The sequence below is a fragment of the Labeo rohita genome, chromosome 7 (assembly GCF_022985175.1).
Source record: "Labeo rohita strain BAU-BD-2019 chromosome 7, IGBB_LRoh.1.0, whole genome shotgun sequence".
Taxonomy (NCBI): Eukaryota; Metazoa; Chordata; class Actinopteri; order Cypriniformes; family Cyprinidae; genus Labeo; species Labeo rohita.
This window is the reverse complement of record NC_066875.1, coordinates 53,552,985-53,573,516: the sequence shown is the minus strand read 5'-3', so window position 1 is coordinate 53,573,516 and position 20,532 is coordinate 53,552,985. Positions and strand designations below refer to the sequence as shown.

At 36.0% G+C, this 20,532-nt stretch overlaps 1 protein-coding gene across 1 annotated transcript; it reads right to left on the bottom strand.

Moving 5' to 3' along the window:
• Positions 1-3,788: 3,788 nt before the first annotated feature.
• On the bottom strand, positions 3,789-18,673 carry LOC127168713 (protein mono-ADP-ribosyltransferase PARP14). The gene is made up of 15 exons (XM_051115756.1): positions 18,493-18,673; positions 18,206-18,333; positions 16,008-17,579; positions 12,689-12,922; positions 12,363-12,584; positions 12,233-12,290; positions 11,920-12,066; positions 11,769-11,828; positions 10,907-11,083; positions 10,364-10,546; positions 9,857-10,287; positions 9,081-9,318; positions 8,783-8,919; positions 6,527-6,704; positions 3,789-5,602 (listed from the first exon to the last, which is right to left on the bottom strand). The coding sequence occupies exons 1-15, from the start codon at positions 18,659-18,661 to the stop codon at positions 5,322-5,324; spliced, it is 4,215 nt and encodes a 1,404-aa protein (XP_050971713.1). The 5' UTR covers positions 18,662-18,673; the 3' UTR covers positions 3,789-5,321.
• Between the last annotated feature and the right edge of the window lie 1,859 nt (positions 18,674-20,532).

The window sequence follows — 20,532 nt, the reverse complement described above, 5'->3', positions numbered from 1 at the left end:
TGACCTTTTAGCTTCTTTTCTTTGGGGGATATATACTTTAGGCTATACCTATGTGGTGGTGGGCCGCCTGGACCAAAAAAATGCCAGGGCCGATTTCAGCCCTGGGTCTGGCAGTACGTGGGAAAGGAGACCAGAAGCCGTTTTCTTTGAATGGATCTTAATGAAAGAAAGGCTTCACTTCGCTGAATAAAGAGCTTTTTAGAGGAAACGGCTTATTTAATGAATCAACAGCCTATTTGCTAATCTCCAACATGTTTTACACTAAACAATATTGGATTTAACTATTTTTAGAGTTACCAGGAAAAAAAAATGCTGTTTCATAAGAGGTCACTGACTTTTTGCGACAGGTGAGATTCAGCTTACGGCACTTCTCATTCATTCCTATGGTATCTGTAAACGTAATTTGATGTTGTTTTGGGTGAAACACAGAAGTTTGCAGACACAGCAATGCAATTCTTTCAAACATTAATCAGAAGTACATTAGGGAAACTTAGAAACCCATACAAACTCTGCATATTGTATCTTGTTCCTGTATTGTTTGACTTATTTTCTACTTTATCTGAAAGTAATTTTGTTTTTGAGTCTGCTTTATAGATTAAGTATGTTTATTAGCTATACTTAAGAAATGTATAAATAAAATATTAACATCTCCCACTGACGTGTATATGTTTAAAATGTTTACAGTGACACTTTAGAATACTGTTCATTAATAAATAACTACACAGGAACAAATAATTAATGCACTATTAACATTCTAGTAACTTAACTAACAAGAAACTGATTAATGAATCAGTAAATACACTGTGTGCAGAATTATTAGGCATGTTGATATTCTGGTCATATTTTTTTTCCAAACACATTTTACCAATTCCAAACCATATCAGTCTTAGTAACTACTGTTAATTTTGTATTTAATCATTTATATGTGATGTATAATTGTCCGTGAAGGCTGGAAGTGAAAAACTCCTTATATTCAGGTGTGCAGGATTATTAGGCATGTTTTCGTTTACAGCTAAAATGAGCCAAAAAAGATATTTAACCCAGACTGAAAAGTCCAAATTATTAAATGCCCATGAGAAGAATGCAATACTAATGCATTACAAGAATTTGCAAAGTTAAGGCTTGACAATTGGACAGTGAAATGCTTGTTGAGTCTGCATGGTCAGAAAAAACAGGTGGAGAAGAAAAGATGCATGTTAACTGCAAAAGAATTAGGAATTAAGGTGAAGAATTAGGTGTGACACCATCAGGAACCGTTTCCAGTTCTCCAGCGCCACCATTTTCCAGAACTGCAACCTACCTGGAGTCTTCAGAAGTACAATGTGTCAGGTTCTCAGAGACTTTGCTTGGTAAAAATCCTAAAAAATGCCCCTGACTTAATAAGAATAACAAGCTGACGTGTTGTGAAATACATGAAGACAGTTTTTTTTATATGCTTTAGAGACAGATAAGTTGAGAGTGACTCTTGAAGGACAAGCATCACATCCTCTTGTACCTCTGATTCAAGAATTTATCTTCTAAAATCTGGCAGTAAGTTTTGGGAGTTCATTTTAGTCCATCTCTGCAAGTCAGACTTTTCAGGATAAGAGACTAAACATGAACTCCCAAAACTTACTGCCAGATTTTGGAAGATAAATTCTTGAATCAGAGGCACAAGAGGATGTGATGCTTGTCCTTCAAGAGTCACTCTCAACTTATCTGTCTCTAAAGCATATAAAAAAAACTGTCTTCATGTATTTCACAACACGTCAGCTTGTTATTCTTATTAAGTAAGGGGCATTTTTTAGGATTTTTTACCAAGCAAAGTCTCTGAGAACCTGACACATTGCACTTCTGAAGACTCCAGGTAGGTTGCAGTTCTGGAAAATGGTGGCGCTGGAGAACTGGAAACGGTTCCTGATGGTGTCACACCTAATTCTTCACCTTAATTCCTAATTCTTTTGCAGTTAACATGCATCTTTTCTTCTCCACCTGCTTTTTCTGACCATGCAGACTCAACAAGCATTTCTCTGTCCAATGGTCAAGCCTTAACTTTGCAAATTCTTGTAATGCATTAGTATTGCATTCTTCTCATGGGCATTTAATAATTTGGACTTTTCAGTCTGGGTTAAATATCTTTTTTGGCTCATTTTAGCTGTAAACGAAAACATGCCTAATAATCCTGCACACCTGAATATAAGGAGTTTTTCACTTCCAGCCTTCACGGACAATTATACATCACATATAAATGATTAAATACAAAATTAACAGTAGTTACTAAGACTGATATGGTTTGGAATTGGTAAAATGTGTTTGGAAAAAAAATATGACCAGAATATCAACATGCCTAATAATTCTGCACACAGTGTAATAGCACTCAGTCGAAAGTGGTAGTTCACTATTAGCTAATTAGTAACTAGTATTTTTAATAGCTATATATTATACTGATTTGTATTTTTACTTTGCTATAGAACATCAGATGACTTTGATAATACATTTATTACTAAAACAACTAAAATTTTCAGTTCTACTGTCAACAGCACGGTTAGACATTTCTGTAATTTCTACGGTTATTAACTGTATATCACCCAGTATAATACTGCAAATTCCCTTTGCAGTAAATAACTGTAATAACCATTGCATCATGTGATGTCAGACCCCACATACAGAGACTTACTGTATTTTTAAAATTACTGTATACTACTGTGTTTGCTGTAACAGCGTCTTTGCCGGAAGTCTATTAAGGCTGTTATTGCACAAAGCTCCATTTTTTGAATGAGCGTTTTATAATAATTTTACAGCTTTTAATGTATGCAATAACAAATCCATTACACAAAATAACATTTGATCTAAAGGTATCAAACCAACTGCAAAACGATTTATTGAAGAATAAATATGAGTTTGGCAGAAGCCAAAATAAGCATTGTGAAGCTTTATTTACATTTGGGATAACTGTTACATCATAAGAGGAATGGCATCTACACTAATATTAGTCTGTCTCATTCTTATTCCGAGGTCCCTGTAGCCACCCAGATCCAGTCCGTATCCAGTCCATATGGTGGATCAGCACCTAGAGACAACTTCTACAGCCCTGAACATCAGTAGAGACCATGTCAACTAGATTTGATGTAATTTCCTTTCAAACTTTCATTTCATTTTTAATTTTTTCTAATTTTCATATATAACCTAAATATGCTTCAAGTTCAAAATATGTTATTTACATCAAAGACAACTTTAAAATTTATGTTGCTGACAATAATATCATGATCAGTACTGGGGCCACAAAAGGCACCGAATACCAGAAATTTCCCTACTAACCATGTTCTTTTGATTTTATTTGTAGTAAATCCATGGTTCATTTTCATAAGAGAAGAATAAATACAAGTTTATTATCATTATATGTTGCCCAGTTCTAAAACCGTTCAGTGTTAAAGCATTAAGCCATTATAGAGGTAAAAGAGTAACTTACCTTAAAGCTGAAACAGTGTGTATTGTGGATGTTATACAAATTACTTAACTTGAATTAACCAAGTTGAAGTATCCTTACTATTTAACATGCCGAATAAGGACACAGAGGAGCGTGATCAAACAAATGAATGGGCTTAATCCATACAAACAAGCGGCCGGGTATCAACGAGCTGCCACAAATAACATATCCAGTTGTGATTTTCTACTATACATGGCAGTTTAAAAAGTTTAAAAATAGCATTCAGTGGATCGTTGTTACGTGTAGTGCTGGACTAACGAGACGGGAAACGTGATACGATACAAACAAATAACAATTTAATATAAATCTTCGTAGGAACAGACAGGAACACAACGAGGCAGGAACACACTTTCAAATAACGTTAAGGACCGACAGCAAACTCAAAACACAAGCAGACTTATAAAGTGAGAGACTAATTACAAACACAGGTGTAGGGGATGACGGTAATGAGGGTAAACCAAAACAGACAGATCGACGGGGGGAGACAATGGGAGAAACCAAAAGACATAAACAGACATAAATGTTACAATCGTACTGTTGTACTATACCAATTGTTCAGCTAACAAATTTTCTTTTCGTAAGGATTTCAGTAAACAAAAATTCCATAAACAATTGTGAAAATGACATGATCTAAGACTTTAATACAGTGCGTGGCATTTTAAGTCTATAAGCTTCGCTACCTTGGTTCAATCCATGTAAAATTCAGTATGGCCTCTAATCCTAAAACTAAGCTCTATTATGCCATGATAGGAAAGATTTTCAGTGAATAACTTTAGCCCTGTTTGTCACACACATCATATAACTTAGACAGAATTGGAATAATGCACACGTGGACTACTTTTAATGGTGCTTGACTGACAGAAGTTAACAGCATATGACAAGTGGTGAGTAAATATGACAGAATTATGATTTTTGTTTAAACTACTGTCTTTAACACCTCAACCCATTTAGTCGTTATTGTTAAAAAATAATTTTATTGTTGTAGTAGACATGTACAATAACACTTGCTTGTGATGTGAATAGGAAACCAAAAACCATATGAGAATAGGAAACCAAAAACCAATCACAATTCATTATGCAAACATCACAACGATGTCTGTGAGATGGATTTTGAATGGATTTAGAAATGGATTTTAGATAGATTTAGAAATTACGACAAGAAAAGAACATCTGTATTTGGAAGTTATAGACAGTTTTTATGGGTTCATAAGCTTCTCTGAAGCACATTTTGAAAAAATTGCATTGCTGTGTCTGTAAATTGAGCAAACTTTTTTGATCCAAAACAACATCAAATAGTTTCTTCAAGATAGCAAGGAGCCTGAAGTGGACATGAGAACTGAGAATGAAGAGTGGGAATATGTCAAAAACACATTTCAAAACCCGTTTTTTATTGTGGAGTGATGAATCAGTCACCCTAAAGCTAAATAACATATGTACATGTCACTTCTGTGGTTTGGACAAGCGACAGATGAATCTTTTTCCATCTATAACAACCTGCGACTCACAGGAGTATTTCACTGTTCTATAATCCACAGACAGCTTTGTTAAATGATATTGCACATTTTCTGCTTATACGTTCTTGTGAATTTCACGATTTCGTAAACATTCTTTTTATTTTATTTACTTATTTTTTGCTATCATTAATTTGCATAACCTGAATTATATTGGTCACTAAAACACTCATATCCACTGCATACTAGTTAGTTGTGGCATAAGGCATAAAAAGGTATGTGGTAACTAAATCAAACCCTCTGAATAAGAATATTTCCTAAATGATTATATTTAAATGTAAAATCAACTAATCACTCTTTATAAATCATCTAGATCTCAAACCAGGGTTGGTGTTTGTTTTAGTTCATTTGAATGTGATGAGGTAGTCTGGATAAGCCTGGCAGTCGTGGAAAACCACAAACATGGAGGGATTCTGCATATTATCCACCACACTGTCATAGAGGTGGTCAGGTGCCACACGAACAGGGGGCGTTTTAATGTCCATCTGACCCAAAGCGTGGTCCCCTGTAAGCACACGAGCCACAAACATGCACTGAGTCCCGTCTGCTGCAGGAACCGCGTAGGTCGGATTGGCAGAGTAGCTGGCATGCACAGCAAAGTACGTCCCATGACCGTAAAGGGTGGCTGAGAAAGGTATAAAGAAGGTCATCAGTATCAATTAATGGATTAGTCTGCAAAATGAACAACTAATGAGTCAATCAGAGGATGATCAGCTGGCTATATGGTAGATGTTAAAGAGGACTATAAAGAGGAAGGCATTGTTCACTCAGAATTTACAATTCAAAATTACAATTTCATCATGACTTGCTGTTCGAAACCTGACATTTTGTGGAGTATCAATGAAAAACAAAAACAAAAACAAAACAAAAAAAACATTCAAAATGAACAGTAAACAGGTTTGGAAAAAATGCGAGGTTGGGTAAATAGTAATAAGTGATGTATGTGTATACATTCAATTTATTTTGTTTTACATAGCACCTCCTAAAATTATTAGAAATAAATCGAAAATCAATTAATAAAAATATTATTTTAAAGTGAAAAAAAAACAACTTTTGATCTGGAAAAAAATAAACATGTTTACACTTTAGATAGCTTCTACATGTAACAGGTTGTATAACAGGCCAGAAATGTACATTTTATTTTATAGACATTACCCATTAATACCTCTAATCATCAATTATTTACTTTTTTAAACCTAATTTATATTAATATATATATATATATATGTACACACATTTAAATATATTTTTCTATAGCCCTTAATTAGGTCAGGGTTACATACAGTATTTTCTGTAATCCTATTATGGCATTAAAAATGGTAAAAATATGATTAAAACAGTACACGATTTCAGATGCAACTAATGTCTGTTTGCGCACAGATGCTGGATTCTCAGCAACGTCAAAATAAAAGTCCATATAATGACACTTATTGGCCAAACACAAGAACTTACAAAATTAAAAAACCATCAACCACAAATAGTGACACAATTCAAAATTTTGAGTGGACTATTTTTTTTAAGTGAATGAACCTTTAAAAAATGTAATTACCATTTTGCCCAGCAAGACTGCGGTTGAAATTTGTCTTCATGATGGCTGAGCAGGACGCCTCTGATGTGCCGTGATAAAGGATCTTCTCTGCTGCTCCCACAGAGCCATTTTTGTTCTCCAGTTCTTTTTTACGCACCTCGTATAACCGCCGAAGATTAATGTTCTGGATGCGCTGAATCTATTGAAATACAAACAGCCAAGTACATATATATGTTAAGGACTTCATATTCACATCTGTTACTTTTTATAGAAGCAAACTGCTAGGACTATACTGCCATATAAAATTGAAACACAGTACAGTAGAGTGAATTAAGGGGGATTGGGACAATTTTTGAAATTCCACCTTGTGCAAGGTTTCTTGACATAAATTTAAAACATCAGCCCAACACATTATATATTTCTGTAATACTGAAGATGTTAGCTACACATCTGAGGAGGAAACAATGTTATATTAGAATGAAAGGATGTGTGGCATACACTTTTCTTTAAACTGAGCCCAAAACATTTTTTTGGTAACATTTGAGTGATCGGGACACAATGTTTGGGTGATTGGGACAGCACATTTTTTTCATTGATTTAGGGTAGTGTAAGAATATTTACTCTATTGCACACTAGTTTATACTTTAATATAATTTTATATGCAATATTTTCTTTTCTGTTCATCATTAAAAATGTTTATCTATGATGCTTCTATTTTTAAAATGATTCTATTTCTGAATTATTATTTTGGCAAAAATCTACCTAGTTCATGACTATTTTTGTGGTTGATTAGGTCTTGCACAAATAAAAAGGATGGAAACCAAAGATTTAGGGCATAAACAGCATATACAATGGTTCTCTATTACAAGGTCAATCATTTTCTTAATTGGCAAAGCCTTTAAGCACTGTCCCAATCACCCACAATTATGCTGTCCCATCCACCCAAATTGTGTTTGGGTGGTTGGCCAAAATAAAAACAACCTAATTCAGAAAATAAAAACATGATATGCATTTTTTAACTGATTTTGCAGAAGTAGTGCATCATATTTATGTTTCCACCAAAATTTTGTATAATATAGTAGCTATGACAATTTTAGGACCTTATTATGAAAACTAGCAAAAGCTTAAGCCATTTTCCTCCATTCATGCTTTTCATGGTCAACTTCCTGTTTGATGCATGCCCCACCCACCTAGAAGATGTCACACCAATGAGGGCAATCCATTTTAATTATGTGATCTTACACCTTGGACTCAGCAAAAAAGCTTTTATTTTCCCTCATTAGGTGAAACAATAAATTCTGTATAGTTATACTGTCCCATTTTACATTATGTCCCAGTCACCCTTAATTCACCCTAACTAACCAACTGAGCAATGGTTAGTCCAGCCTGGCCCTTGATTTAACCAACATTGAGTTTGCTGCCTTTAGTGCTGATTAACTCTCTAACCCTAAAACTCTTGTTATATGAATTAAAACTAGGGATGGGACGATAAATCATTGCAAAGCAAATCTAGAAATGATTCAGCATTGATTCAAGATTTCCCGAACACATCGCGATTCTTTCTCAAATCGATTCTGAGCTTAGTTTTGAACGGCAGATGGCACTGCTTGCTTTAGAAACAACCGTGCTCTGCTTGTTTCCAAATCCTTACACGCACCTGAACCTAAAATAATCATTTATACAATTTGAAAAGGTTGAAGCGAATTACAAGGGTGTTCACAGTGGGCTGTGTTTACAATAATCTCACGTCATAAAAGCATTCTGAGCCGAGGTGAAATCGCTGAATGCACAAGCTATCTCATTTGGAAGGCTGCATCCTCCGGAGGTCGCATTTGAAGACTGCACACATCATCGGGGAGGTCTCGTTTAAGAAAAGTAACCATTAAATTGCAAAGTACAAAAGAAATGATAGTATTTCACACTTCACAAGGAATAACGGTCGGTTTTATTATGGTTACTTTTCCTAAATAAGACATCCTTAATGACATGTGCAGCCTTCAAATGCGACCTCCGGAGGATGCAGCCTCCGAAATGAAACGCAGCTACATTTTCTCTTCAGCACTCTTCTTCATGAGCATTTGAGTGTGCGGATAAAAACTAGATTAGAGCACCATCTGCTGTTAAAATCTAAGCTCAGAATCGATTCCAAAGAGAATGGCGATGCATCAGGAGATCTCAGAATTGATCTACGAATCGATTTATTGTCCCATCCCTAATTAAAACATTGCCTATTTCTTTAAAAACTGTCCTTCAGGTTGATGGTGTTGGGTGTCAAACCTTCAGCACTGTTTTTTTGACTGTCTTCTTGAAGTCCGCCTTCACGGTCTTGTATTCTGCAGATGACTGATCTAGGTCAATCACCTTCAAGGAGTCACTTTGACTCATGTTGTCCCAGTAGATTGGCAAAGCAAAATCTATAATGCAAAATAGTGAGGGTTTGGTTTAAATATCAAGGTGTTTCAATGTTCACTATAAATCTAGATGAGCAGACAAAGATTTTATGCAACACAGTATCAAACATGTATGTAACATAATCAGGGTTATATTTTGTCCTATCATAAAAGTGGTTCCTCACCTGAAAGGTTCTCCAGTCGTTTGAGAGCGGTCACCTGTCCTGAATCACATGATGTGGCCTCCATCTTTTGCAAATCCACAGTCCATTTCACACCCTGTGCATCCACAAATCCATCTTTCACATCTTTCTTCTCAAGCTTGTAATTCAAGTCTTTTGGAACCTTCTGCCAAACGCCATGTAGTCCCAGAACGCACCATGTGACTTTAGCGAAGAGGAGGTCCTCGTCCTTCTCTCTTGACTTTGAGTTTGGGAGAAAAAACTTAGGCTTTGCTAAAATAAATAAGTAATTTAAATAATTATTTATTTATTTCCAAGCAATTTGAAACCAAGAGTGACTCAGATGATTAATATACTGCGAACAGAACCATTTTATACCCCGTTTTAAGTGAATTCAAAATGCAAGTTTCTTTGTAATATAATGATAATGTCAATTTGCATACTTATTTCCATGTTTAAAATAAACTTAAATCTTTAGTGCATTTTTGCAAGAAACAGATTTTTTCCAGTGACCAACTGATTGATAAAAAAAAAAAAAAAAAAAAAAAATTTGCATGCAACATATAAATCACACACACAAACACACAAACAAACATATTTAATTATACATGGATTATAATTAAATATATTAAATGCAAACTTTATGCATTTATGCTCAAGTGATTGGCTCAAATGTATATTTAAATATACATGCATTATGTTTAATTATATTAAATGCAATTTATATGCATTATATGCACAGGTGATTGTCTGGAATGTTAACCCACTGTCTTTCTTACCTGTCTGAGAACTGCATCTTTTGTCAGTTTAACCACCTCATTCACTCCATCCTTCAGTCCTTTTACTACCAATTCTTCAGAATTGTTCGTTTCTAACTGCAGGTGCAGTAAATCCACTGTAGAGAGCAGCTGGTTCATCGCATCCTGAGTGAGACATCTGACCTCATAAGGAGAGAAAGTTTGCGTGGAGCACTGGTTGTCATATGCCCGCTTAAGTTCTCTACAGGCATCAGACACTTCAGCATTAGAGTAACCTATGATTAAAAATGCTGCTTTGCTCTCTGTGTCAGGCAAAGATGTTACTAGTGAATTCAAGTCAATATTGCCCGGTAAGGAATGTGATCTGCTCATTCTGGTTGAAGCCCAGTGTCCACTAGTGGTTGCACTCCGCCCTCTTCTGGTTGCACTGGTAGGTACAAGTGGTGCAGGTGCTAAAAAGAGACAATGCATGAGATGGGCGTTTAATAAAAATGTTATTGCCTCGGCATGGCACGGATTTATCCTCACCTGTCAGCAGTGAACTAACACCAAAAATTTGCAGTGCCGTTGCTTTAAATTCCAGGAAAACGTTAATCTTCAGCAGAATGATTCGAATATTTTTGAGATGTTGAAGATTCGCTCCTTGTATACCTTCCTTTAGTCCCTCTAGAATGGACTTGGCCACCACACTGGGGTCCAGACCTCCTTGTCCTGCAAAGCCCATGATGCCAAAACATTCCTGTTATTTCATTCATGCATGCTTCTAATCAGATAAATTACTGAGGACTTACGCTACATGAAAACAAAATATTTGTGAGATTCAAGTATGCAAATACATTGCATATTTATGGACAAAGATGTATATATAATGGAATAAATACACAAAAACTATGGATGGATGCCTGCTGTGGTAATTTTCTCCACCCCTGCCCAGTTACAATATTTTTTGCTCTGAGGTGGAAAGAGACCTTCATTGGTATAAATCATAGCAAATGTGGGAAAATACATCAAACAAACTGCCTTATAAGTTGTCAGTGTTTTCTCATTGTAAGTAATAATGAAGCTACTGACCAGCGCAGATCGCAGGAATGGCCACAGACCTGTAACGGCCCTGCTCACACTGAACCACTATTTTTTTTGCCAAGGTCTTGATAACACCAGGATCCCTCTGTCCACAAACATGCATGATAGTCCTACAGGGGAAACCTCCTGGCGGGGTTGTGAAGATCTGCCCGCTCGCTACCTGAGCTGGAGAATATATATAAGAGGTAGCATTGAATAACATATTGCATGTCCATATATTTCATTATTTATATAACTTATCTATTTTTAAAGAACCATTTGGTTTTATATATTTTATCCTTTTTAAAATACTTGCATAAAGAGATATTTTATACTGAATTCGAATGTATTTGACCAGTCTTTTTATATGTGACCCTGGACCATAAAACCAGTCTTAAGGGTAAGTTTTTTGAAATTGAGATTTATGCATCATCTGAAAGCTGAATAAATAAGCTTTCCATTGATGTAGACAGGATGGGACAATATTTGGCCAAGATACAACTATTTAAAACTCTAGAATCTGAGGGTACAAAAAAATCAAAATACTGAGAAAATCACCTTTAAATTTGTCCAAATGAAGTTCTGAGCAATGCACATTGCTAATCAAATATTATGTACTGATATATTTATGGTAGGAAATTTACAAATTATCTTCATGGATCATGATCTTTACTTAATAACCTAATGATTTTTTGGCATAAAAGAAAAATTTATAATTTTGACCGATGTACAATGTACTTCTGGCTAATGCTACAAATATACCCGTGCTACTTAAGACTGTTTTGTGGTCCAGGGTCACATATATGAAATAAAATCAAAAGCTAATTTTGTAAAAGGCACTATATTTTATATTTAGTTTATTTTGTCTTACCCACTGTTAGCTGAGCTTGAATTTGAGGGCCTGCCTTAGTAAGGATGTCCTTACACACTCCTGTGATGGATAGGAAGAAAAACACTCTCTTATGGTCTAATAGTGTATCAGGAACATTTTAGTTATTATATTAAGAAATCTGTGTGAATACCAGCTGTCTGGAAGTCCTTAAAGTCAGTGGTGTTCACAACAGCATCAGTAGTCTCATTAGTGATGTCTCCAAACACTAGATGGACTTCAATCCCATCTACTATCATGATGATCTCATCAAGGTCAGAGGTCAGTGACTGAAACAGAGCTGTGGTGACAGTGAAAGATGAGTACACATGTAAGAAACTTGGCTGATTTGGTAAACTGTGGGATTTTCCAATGCCCTTGTGTGCATGAGCACTCTTGATAATTTGGGGCTGGGTTTAAAATAACAAGGCTTAATTAACGTAATACATAATTCTTGAATCTCTTACCTTGTCCTGTGTTGTCCACCATTTTTGCACTCAGATTACCATGGACTGTCTGGAACATCTGCAAAATATTGTTAAAAATAAACATCACTGCTATAAACATTGATGCAGATATTATGTAGATACCTCTTACCTCTTCAGAAGTAGGGTAATTAGGCATTATTGGGATACAAATGGTGTGCAGTTGACCAGTGGGTCCAGATAAAAATTTGCAGATCTCAGTAGTAAGAATATTAACGGCATCTTTGACCGGTATTGACAGCACTATGCCGGGTCCAAGTACTGGCAATGCAACCGAACCCAAAGAGTTCTGCTCACATAGCTGAAAAACTCGGCCAAGTCCAGAACTAAGTGCCTTAGACAAGATCAAGACATCAAAATAAACATTACTGATCCAAATCACAATTTTCTGTAAATCCCTTATCAAAGCACATTCTCAATTCTTTTTTAATGTCATACTTTTTCACTGATGTGCTTATTTCCTTTTGGCGCACATTCTATGAAGAAAACCTTGGAGCATCCCAATGCTCGTGTCGCATCCACCTCCAACACGTCTCCAGGTTTAAGAGTGTGACGTCCCTTGGCATTGTTGAAGTTATTTTGAAGTTGCTGTCCTCCTTTATTCAACAGGGATGATCCAATCAAGGTTGAGGTCATGTTTGTTTGGATCATCGGAGCAACAAACACATCTGCCTGTATCGATGATGCAAATCACAAAAATTACTCTATAGTACTGCTTGAGAGGTATAACATATAAATACTGGTCTGTTTGTCTTTTTAAAGGGATACTCCATCAAGCTGACCAAAGTTAACACCATAAAAAGCAAACAAAGCAAACACAGTGGTAATCCCAGTTGATGAATCAATATCTTCTAAAGTGAAATGATAGGTGTGTGTGTGTTTTCTTTTAAGTCACATTCATCTGAGATGTGGGTGAGCAAATAAGAATTAGGGATTCAAGCGTGTAGGATTAGCAATCTCCACGTAAAAATGATTGTGCAGACCAAACCGTAAGTCATAAAGACTTAAAACCTGGAGGGATTGTAGTACTCACACTGTCTACAACGTCACCACGGCTCACCCCAATCGGCCTGACGGTGGCGCTACAGTGATCAAAAGTATGAAATCGCCACTAATCTATAATAGAGAACTGGATTGCTCGTGACGTCATAAAAGTGAAGCCACCGCGCCGCCATATTAGTATTCCCTAGTATGCGCATATACATTCTATTAAATGAATTGGAAATTATACGGTTTTAATGAGAAAACATCACATAACAAGTCAGCGTTTTATATCCGAAGTCTCACTGTACATTTTCACAAAGCAAACGTCCTAAGCATGTAAACGGGTATTTGTTTAATATCGGGAATTCCATCTGCTTATTAAAAATGTACGTTTATATAGCCTACATCACAGTCAGTTACATTAGATGAACATGATAAATATCGGATGTTCACTCTGTGCTCTTTCAGAAATCTGAATAAAGATTTATGCTTTGTATACATATACCTTAATTCGCCTTGCACAATTATTCACTGTTTTTTTTTTTTTGGAACTTTTTATTTTTTATTTTGAACAAACAAACTTTTACAGTAGAAATAAAATAATACAGTAAAACTACAACATATATCGGTCATAATAATAAGATAAGTAAATAGTAAAAAAAAAAAAAAAAAAAAAAAAAAAAAAAAAAGACATCATACTTTGTCTTTGCTGAGGAAACATTTACATCAAGATAGAGCAAGTTGCATCCCTATTATACCATACATTGGTTGACCAGACTTTACAGTTCTAAATAATTTGTTACACCTCTCCATCTTTGCAAAAATTTTTCCATCTTCATCTGAAGACATGCAGTCATTTTTTCCATTATATAGACCTGTTTCAGTCTCTGGGTCCACTGCGCCACACTTGGTGAACTTTCTTCTTTCCAATGTATTGTTATCATTTTTTTCGCTATTAGTAACAGTATCCGTAATATGAATCCCTGTTCTTTATTATACATTTCTTTAGGCAATGCTCCCAATAAACACACCATAGGATCTAGAGGTATTTCTAACTCTAGAATCTTATCTATTTCTTTTTTAATATTTTTCCAAAATATTTGGATCTTTGGACAATCCCAAAAAATGTGAGTATGGTCACCTATTTTACCACATTTTCTCCAACACAGTGCTACAGATGGTTCTTTTACATATGAAGAAATCACATAAGGTGTATTGAAATATCGAATTTTTACTTTCCAGTCAAATTCTTTCCAAAGTTGACTGTTAATACCTTTATGGCATCCCAATTATTCACTGTTTATGTAATTTAGTTATAGTGTTTTTATTCGTACAGCCCTGGTGAAAAAACCAGCATATGCTGGCAGGTATGTTTTGATGCTGGAATGCTGGTTAGGTAGGTTTTGATGCTGGTTTAAGCTGGTCCTTAGCTGGTTTATGCTGGTCCTTTGCTGGTTCTTGCTGGTCCTTCACCAGCAACATGACCAGCAAAAACCAGCAAAGGACCATCTTAAACCAGCTGAGGACCAGCATAAACCAGCAAAGGACCAGCTTAAACCAGCATCAAAACCTACCTAACCAGCATTCCAGCATCAAAACATACCTACCAGCATATGCTATTTTTTTCACCAGGGAGGCTAACTGCATGTTTCAACAATGATTTCGTTAACAGTATTCATTTTGAAGCAGGTAATGATTTGTTCGTTAAATTAATTAATTCAACATATACACGTAACTTTACTCACATGGAAACAGCAATGTTAGTAAATCATTACAGAATTTGCGTGATGTTTAAGAATCTGAAATAGATGTTGCACATTAAAAATATACACATCATAACTGAGAAATAACGCTGATACAGTTATACAGTATGGACTTAAAGACATGAAGCGTTATTTTAAAGATTTGAATTTAAATATAACGAGCAATATAGTAACAGAGGCTTGTATTGTATTATTTATTGTATATTCTAATCAATTTCAGATACTTATACCAGATATATGGTCATGTTTATTATTTCCTGCGTAATTAGGTACATAAAGAAATATATTTTGTGTTGGATCAGTTACCTGTGTCTGCAAGTGCGCAGCTGACACCCACCTAAACGATTTCAATATATCACTTATTCTTCCCGGAAAAAAACATAAAAAATTCCAGATAACATCTTAAGTAAAAATGAATTTACATACACATATCCTAAAAACTAATCATGTGTGAATGATACGCTTCAAATCGGGTGATTTTAGGTCAGTGGGTTGCATGTGAGTCAATGGTGCTCTCTGCCGGTAGGGAACAGTAAGATGGCGGATCGAACACTTCCGGTGGCTTCACTGCCTAATGGCAGTTTAGAACGCAATTGGTGATCCAGTCATTATATAGATCAGTGGAAATCGCTCATAACTCTTGAGCGTGAAGGTCTGTGAGAAATTTGAAAGAATTCGGCCACTGGGGGCCTTAATGAAAACTCAAAACTTCACGAAACCTGGTGAACATGTGCGACAGGCGATTCTAAACAAGCATGCAAAATTTTAGGGAGATCAGACATCAGCTTGCGCTATAAAAGCAATAAACGTTAAAAAAAAAACATTAAAAAAACACAAAAAACAATCTATGAAAAACATTCATGAAAAACAATCTAAAAAAACATTCTATGGTAAATGACCAATGACCTTGATTTGCCAAAATACTTTTTTTTTTTTAAATCATTGATATAGGTTGTTTTAGGCTTGATAAATAATATGATTTTTTATAAACATAAGTTTGTCAGCCTTACCTGTTGTTGCTCAAGACTTCCAATGGCAACTTTGATGTTTATCTCATTGTCCAGTGAGTCCGTTGAGTCCATTGAGACCACTGAATCCAGAGAGTCCAGAGAGTCTCGGGAAGATGCAGTAAATGGAAAGTTGTGGAGACTGAGAGTGCTGGTGTATTTGGGTATTTTACCTCTTTGGGACATTTTATGTTCCTCATTGATTGGCAGTATCAAAACTGAACCAGAATTTGTCATTAATTTCAAAGTCTCTGCACCTTCACTTTGAAAAAACTGTTGAGCTCCAGGTCCTTTCACCTCACATTCTTTAGTGGCCAGACTCTGAATAAATGACTCAAGACTGTCCTTCAAACTCTCAACTTCACAGCGAGGTCCCGTGAGGTGAACGCATGGGGAAGGCAAACATGTTGGCTTTATATTTACACTGCTCTTCTTCATACCAGCCATTGCCAAGATCTTAGGGAAGTGCTCTGCCATTTCTGGTCTGGGAAGAGGCAGGTAGGCATGATGGTTCTGATGGTTTCTTTTATATTCCAGCACAATGTCCTTCAGCTTACTGACTTCAGTAGTGTAGCCCACCAGTTGCACTTTGGCATCAGAACTGGATTCATCCTGGTATTTAAGCTCCACTTTAACACTTTCACGATTGGCCTGCTTGACAGCTTCACTCAAATCGTCTTTCAGTTTAGTAAACGCAGATGATTTATGAGTGTTTTCCAGGCGCACAGTCTCTAAAAACACGTCTCTCTGCACGGCAGCGGCCGCCTCCTCTAGCGCTCCATCAGACAGACTCAAGAGAAGAAGACCTGAATTTGAAGTCTCAAGCATAACTGGGCTGCAGAGTCTCTGCTGAAATCGGTTTTGGAAATGCTGTATACAACCACTTGATTCCAAAAAGGTTATAAGAGTGCGATGTGATGGGATCCTCTTCTCTTTGATTCCTTCTGCTAATTTGAAAAGCTTTTGTTCACCTGCATGGACCTCTTTCTCGGGACCCTTCAGAAGGAGAACACCTGCACGTTCCTGTGTGATCTTAAGTGCCGGTAAATTTGCTTCTGCGTATGACTCAAACTGCTCTTTGATGAGGTCAAATTGCTTCTCAGATACGCAACACTCTTGCTGAATCTGCTGTTTGTTCTGCAAGCCGCTTACAAAATTTAACATCTTCTCCACTTGTTTTTGTTCCCCAACCACCACAGCTAGACTTGTCAGTTTTTCATAAAAGATTTTTAGGTTGTCACTTTCGAGGAAAGAGTTTTGTTGCAAAATCGCAGATTTGTCACTTTCAACCTCAAAGTGTAAGGTATACTGTGAGTTTAGTTTCTCAATCACTTGGTCCACCTGAAATTCCCATTTCTCCAGGGGACAAACGACATTAGCTGCCGGATCCCTCCTCACCACCAACTCATCAGACTCAATGTCACCAGACATTAACATTTTTATCTCAAAGGTGCTAGAGATCACAGAGAGTTGTTTCTCTAAGTCTGAATGTGCCTTTTTACATTCACTGAGGAAGAGTAGTAGATAATGATCCAGTTTAAAAACCTTTTCCACACTCTTAGCACTTGCATATTTCTGAAAAATGAAAATAAACCATAAAAAACAAGAATAATTGATTACACAAAATGCTTCATAATGATAATTCAAGACAAAAGAAATTCATCAGAGCTTAACAATTGGGACCCTTTATTATGTGCTGGTCTAGTTCAGTTTTCAACTGCTTTACCTATAGTGTCTTGTTCTAAATGAATTTTATCAAATGTAAGTATTTGACATAAATGACGACTAACATAATAATAAGGTTAGGAAAAACTGCCCTAGAAAAAATCAATTTAAGAGGAAAAATATCACCACCCCATTTCTGTGAACCAAAGACATCACAGAATATCAAGAATATAAACATTTTTGAGAGTCAGCTGTCAATGACAGGCCAAACCAGTATATCCAGCAGCATATCGACAAGATCACATAAAATGTTATTTTTTGACAAAATTACAAATCACCAGTCCCAGACCTTCCTTATTATCAAGCCCTGACTATGCATAGCAGCTGACTTCTGAGAACTGTTCAAGGTATTTACTTTAACTACGTAGAGAGTTGCTCTCCCTCATGGATTCTGGAAAAACTGGTTTGAGTACCACATATCGACAGCATGTATATAAATCAAAGCTAAATCTATGTTTTATGACTGTGCCACTTACCTGATTTGCAGATGCTGTAGGTTGTTTGCTGGTTTCAGTAACGTTTTCACGCCTTAATGAAACGTGGATCTCCTCTTGTCCTTCTATACTGATGACATGATCCTTTTTGTCTAGTACTCTTACCTGGGCTTTGAACACAAATGCATTTCAATGAGAATAATGAACTGTTGTAATTACAAAAGAAATATTTTTATTATTACAGTTTGACAAGCTTAAATGAGAGAGAAGTATGGCACAGATTCTTACAAGGTGCAAAACAACAAATGGCAGTAACAAAACATGCTTACCTGCTTCACTCATAAAACCTATCTTGTAGGTGTTGTTTCCCACTTTGTCGATCTCACAGTCTCCCCCTCCAGATTTTTTCCTAATTCTAAAGTACTTTTGTATTTGTCTTAGCTCCTCATCTGAAAGACTCCTTGCCTCAAAAAACACAGCGTACTGGTAGTTCTCCATCTTTATTCTGTTGTTGTGTTGAGCTTCGAGATAAATATAGGTGCTCTGAGATACTTTCACTTTTGCTTCGGCTCATATTACAGGCTGTGGTTTCCATGGCCACTCCTCCAGCTTCCTCTTGATGCTGAGAGATTTAGGTCAGTGGCACAGAAGCATAGATGTGTACTATAACATTATTTAACATTTAAAAAAAAAAACTTAACAGGACAAAAACTGAGTGGCAAATAAACTGCTAGCATTTGTCTAAGACATGGGTGAGATGCTTTATTATTAAAGATTATAAAAAGAAAGAAGATGCAGTTAAGGCAGTCACTTGGGTGGTGTCTGAGGCCTGCTTGGAGGATTTGTCATGACACAGCAATCTGAAACAAAGGAACGAAGAGCAAGTCCACAGAACATGGATGGTGGGTTGGTCGCAAGCTTGGCAAAGCTAAAAAGGAAGTTACAATGCCACGTACATACTTTCGCCTCATGGTGGTTGGAGAAGGCAGAAGAACTGATAGACACAACTGTCAAAGTTAAGCAAAAGCCCTCTTACATCTAATCCAACACAACATCAAATGTTTTTGTTATGAAAGGAAATATGTGAACTGAAAAGAAAGGTTTGGAATGTTATACATTCCAAAGACATTTCTAAAATTCTAAAGTAATGAATCAGTTGTCCTGAGGTGAAATATCAGTTGCACATACACTGTTACAAAATAAAGGTTCTTCATCAGCATCTATGGTTCCATTAGGAGAACTATTAACATCCATGAAGACATTTCATTGCATAAAAGATTCTTTATAATGGAAAAAGATTCTTTAGATTATTAAAATTTTCTTTACGCTAAGAATAAATGGTTCTTTTAAGAACTTTTGATTGAAAGGTTCTTTGGGGAACCGCTTCTTTTTTGGCATCCCTGTTGAAACTTTCTTTTGTTAGCCTTATTTTTGGGAGTATAAACTTACATTTTGCTGACTTCTGTGGTTTGTGCAAACAACCGACAGACTGATTGGCCAATTAACCATGCAATTTGTGTGCTTGTAACAAAATAATTATTTCACTTGTTTATCAGTTCCATAACCTACTGACAGCTTCCACTGATAACATACTTTTTGTTTTACCAGGGTCAGATGCTAAAAAAATACATTTCATTTAATAAAAAAAAATTCAAATTTCAATTTGCTATCATTACATTATGTAAAAATCTTAAGTATGTTGACCACTGAAACACTCATATCCACTGGCCACAAGTTAGTTAGCTTTCTAATAAAATTACAATATTTTTTTCAAAATCAGTGTTAATGTAGAGTAATGGTAACGTGACTTTAGAAAAGGCTGCAAAGCATACTGTCTACAGACATTTATGTATTAACTATTCTGTTGTTCCGTGGTTTGACAGCTTTGTATTCCACACCACATTGTGCTGTTGCATTGACTTTTCATACACATTTTTCATTCAGTTCCACCTTGTTATTTATTTAATTTTTTTTTTTTTGCACTTTTGAGTGTATGATTACTATCATGGTTTTTAACCTGAACTGAATAAATATGTTCTCTAAATTCGTAAATGTAAATGCTACAAAAAGAAAACTATATAACAAATAACTGTTTATTAATTATCCAGAGCTCATCTAGATCCAGATTTACAAAGAACACGCCAGGGTTGGTGTTTGTTAAAGTTCATTTGAATGTGATGAGGTATTCTGGATAAGCCTGGCAGTCGTGGAAAACCACAAACATCAAGGGATTCTGCATATTATCCACCACACTGTCACAGAGGTGGTCAGGTGCCACACGAACAGGGGGCGCCTTCAAGTCAGCCTGACCCTGAGTGTGATGACCCGTAAGCACACAAGCCACAAACATGAGCTGAGTCCCATCTGCT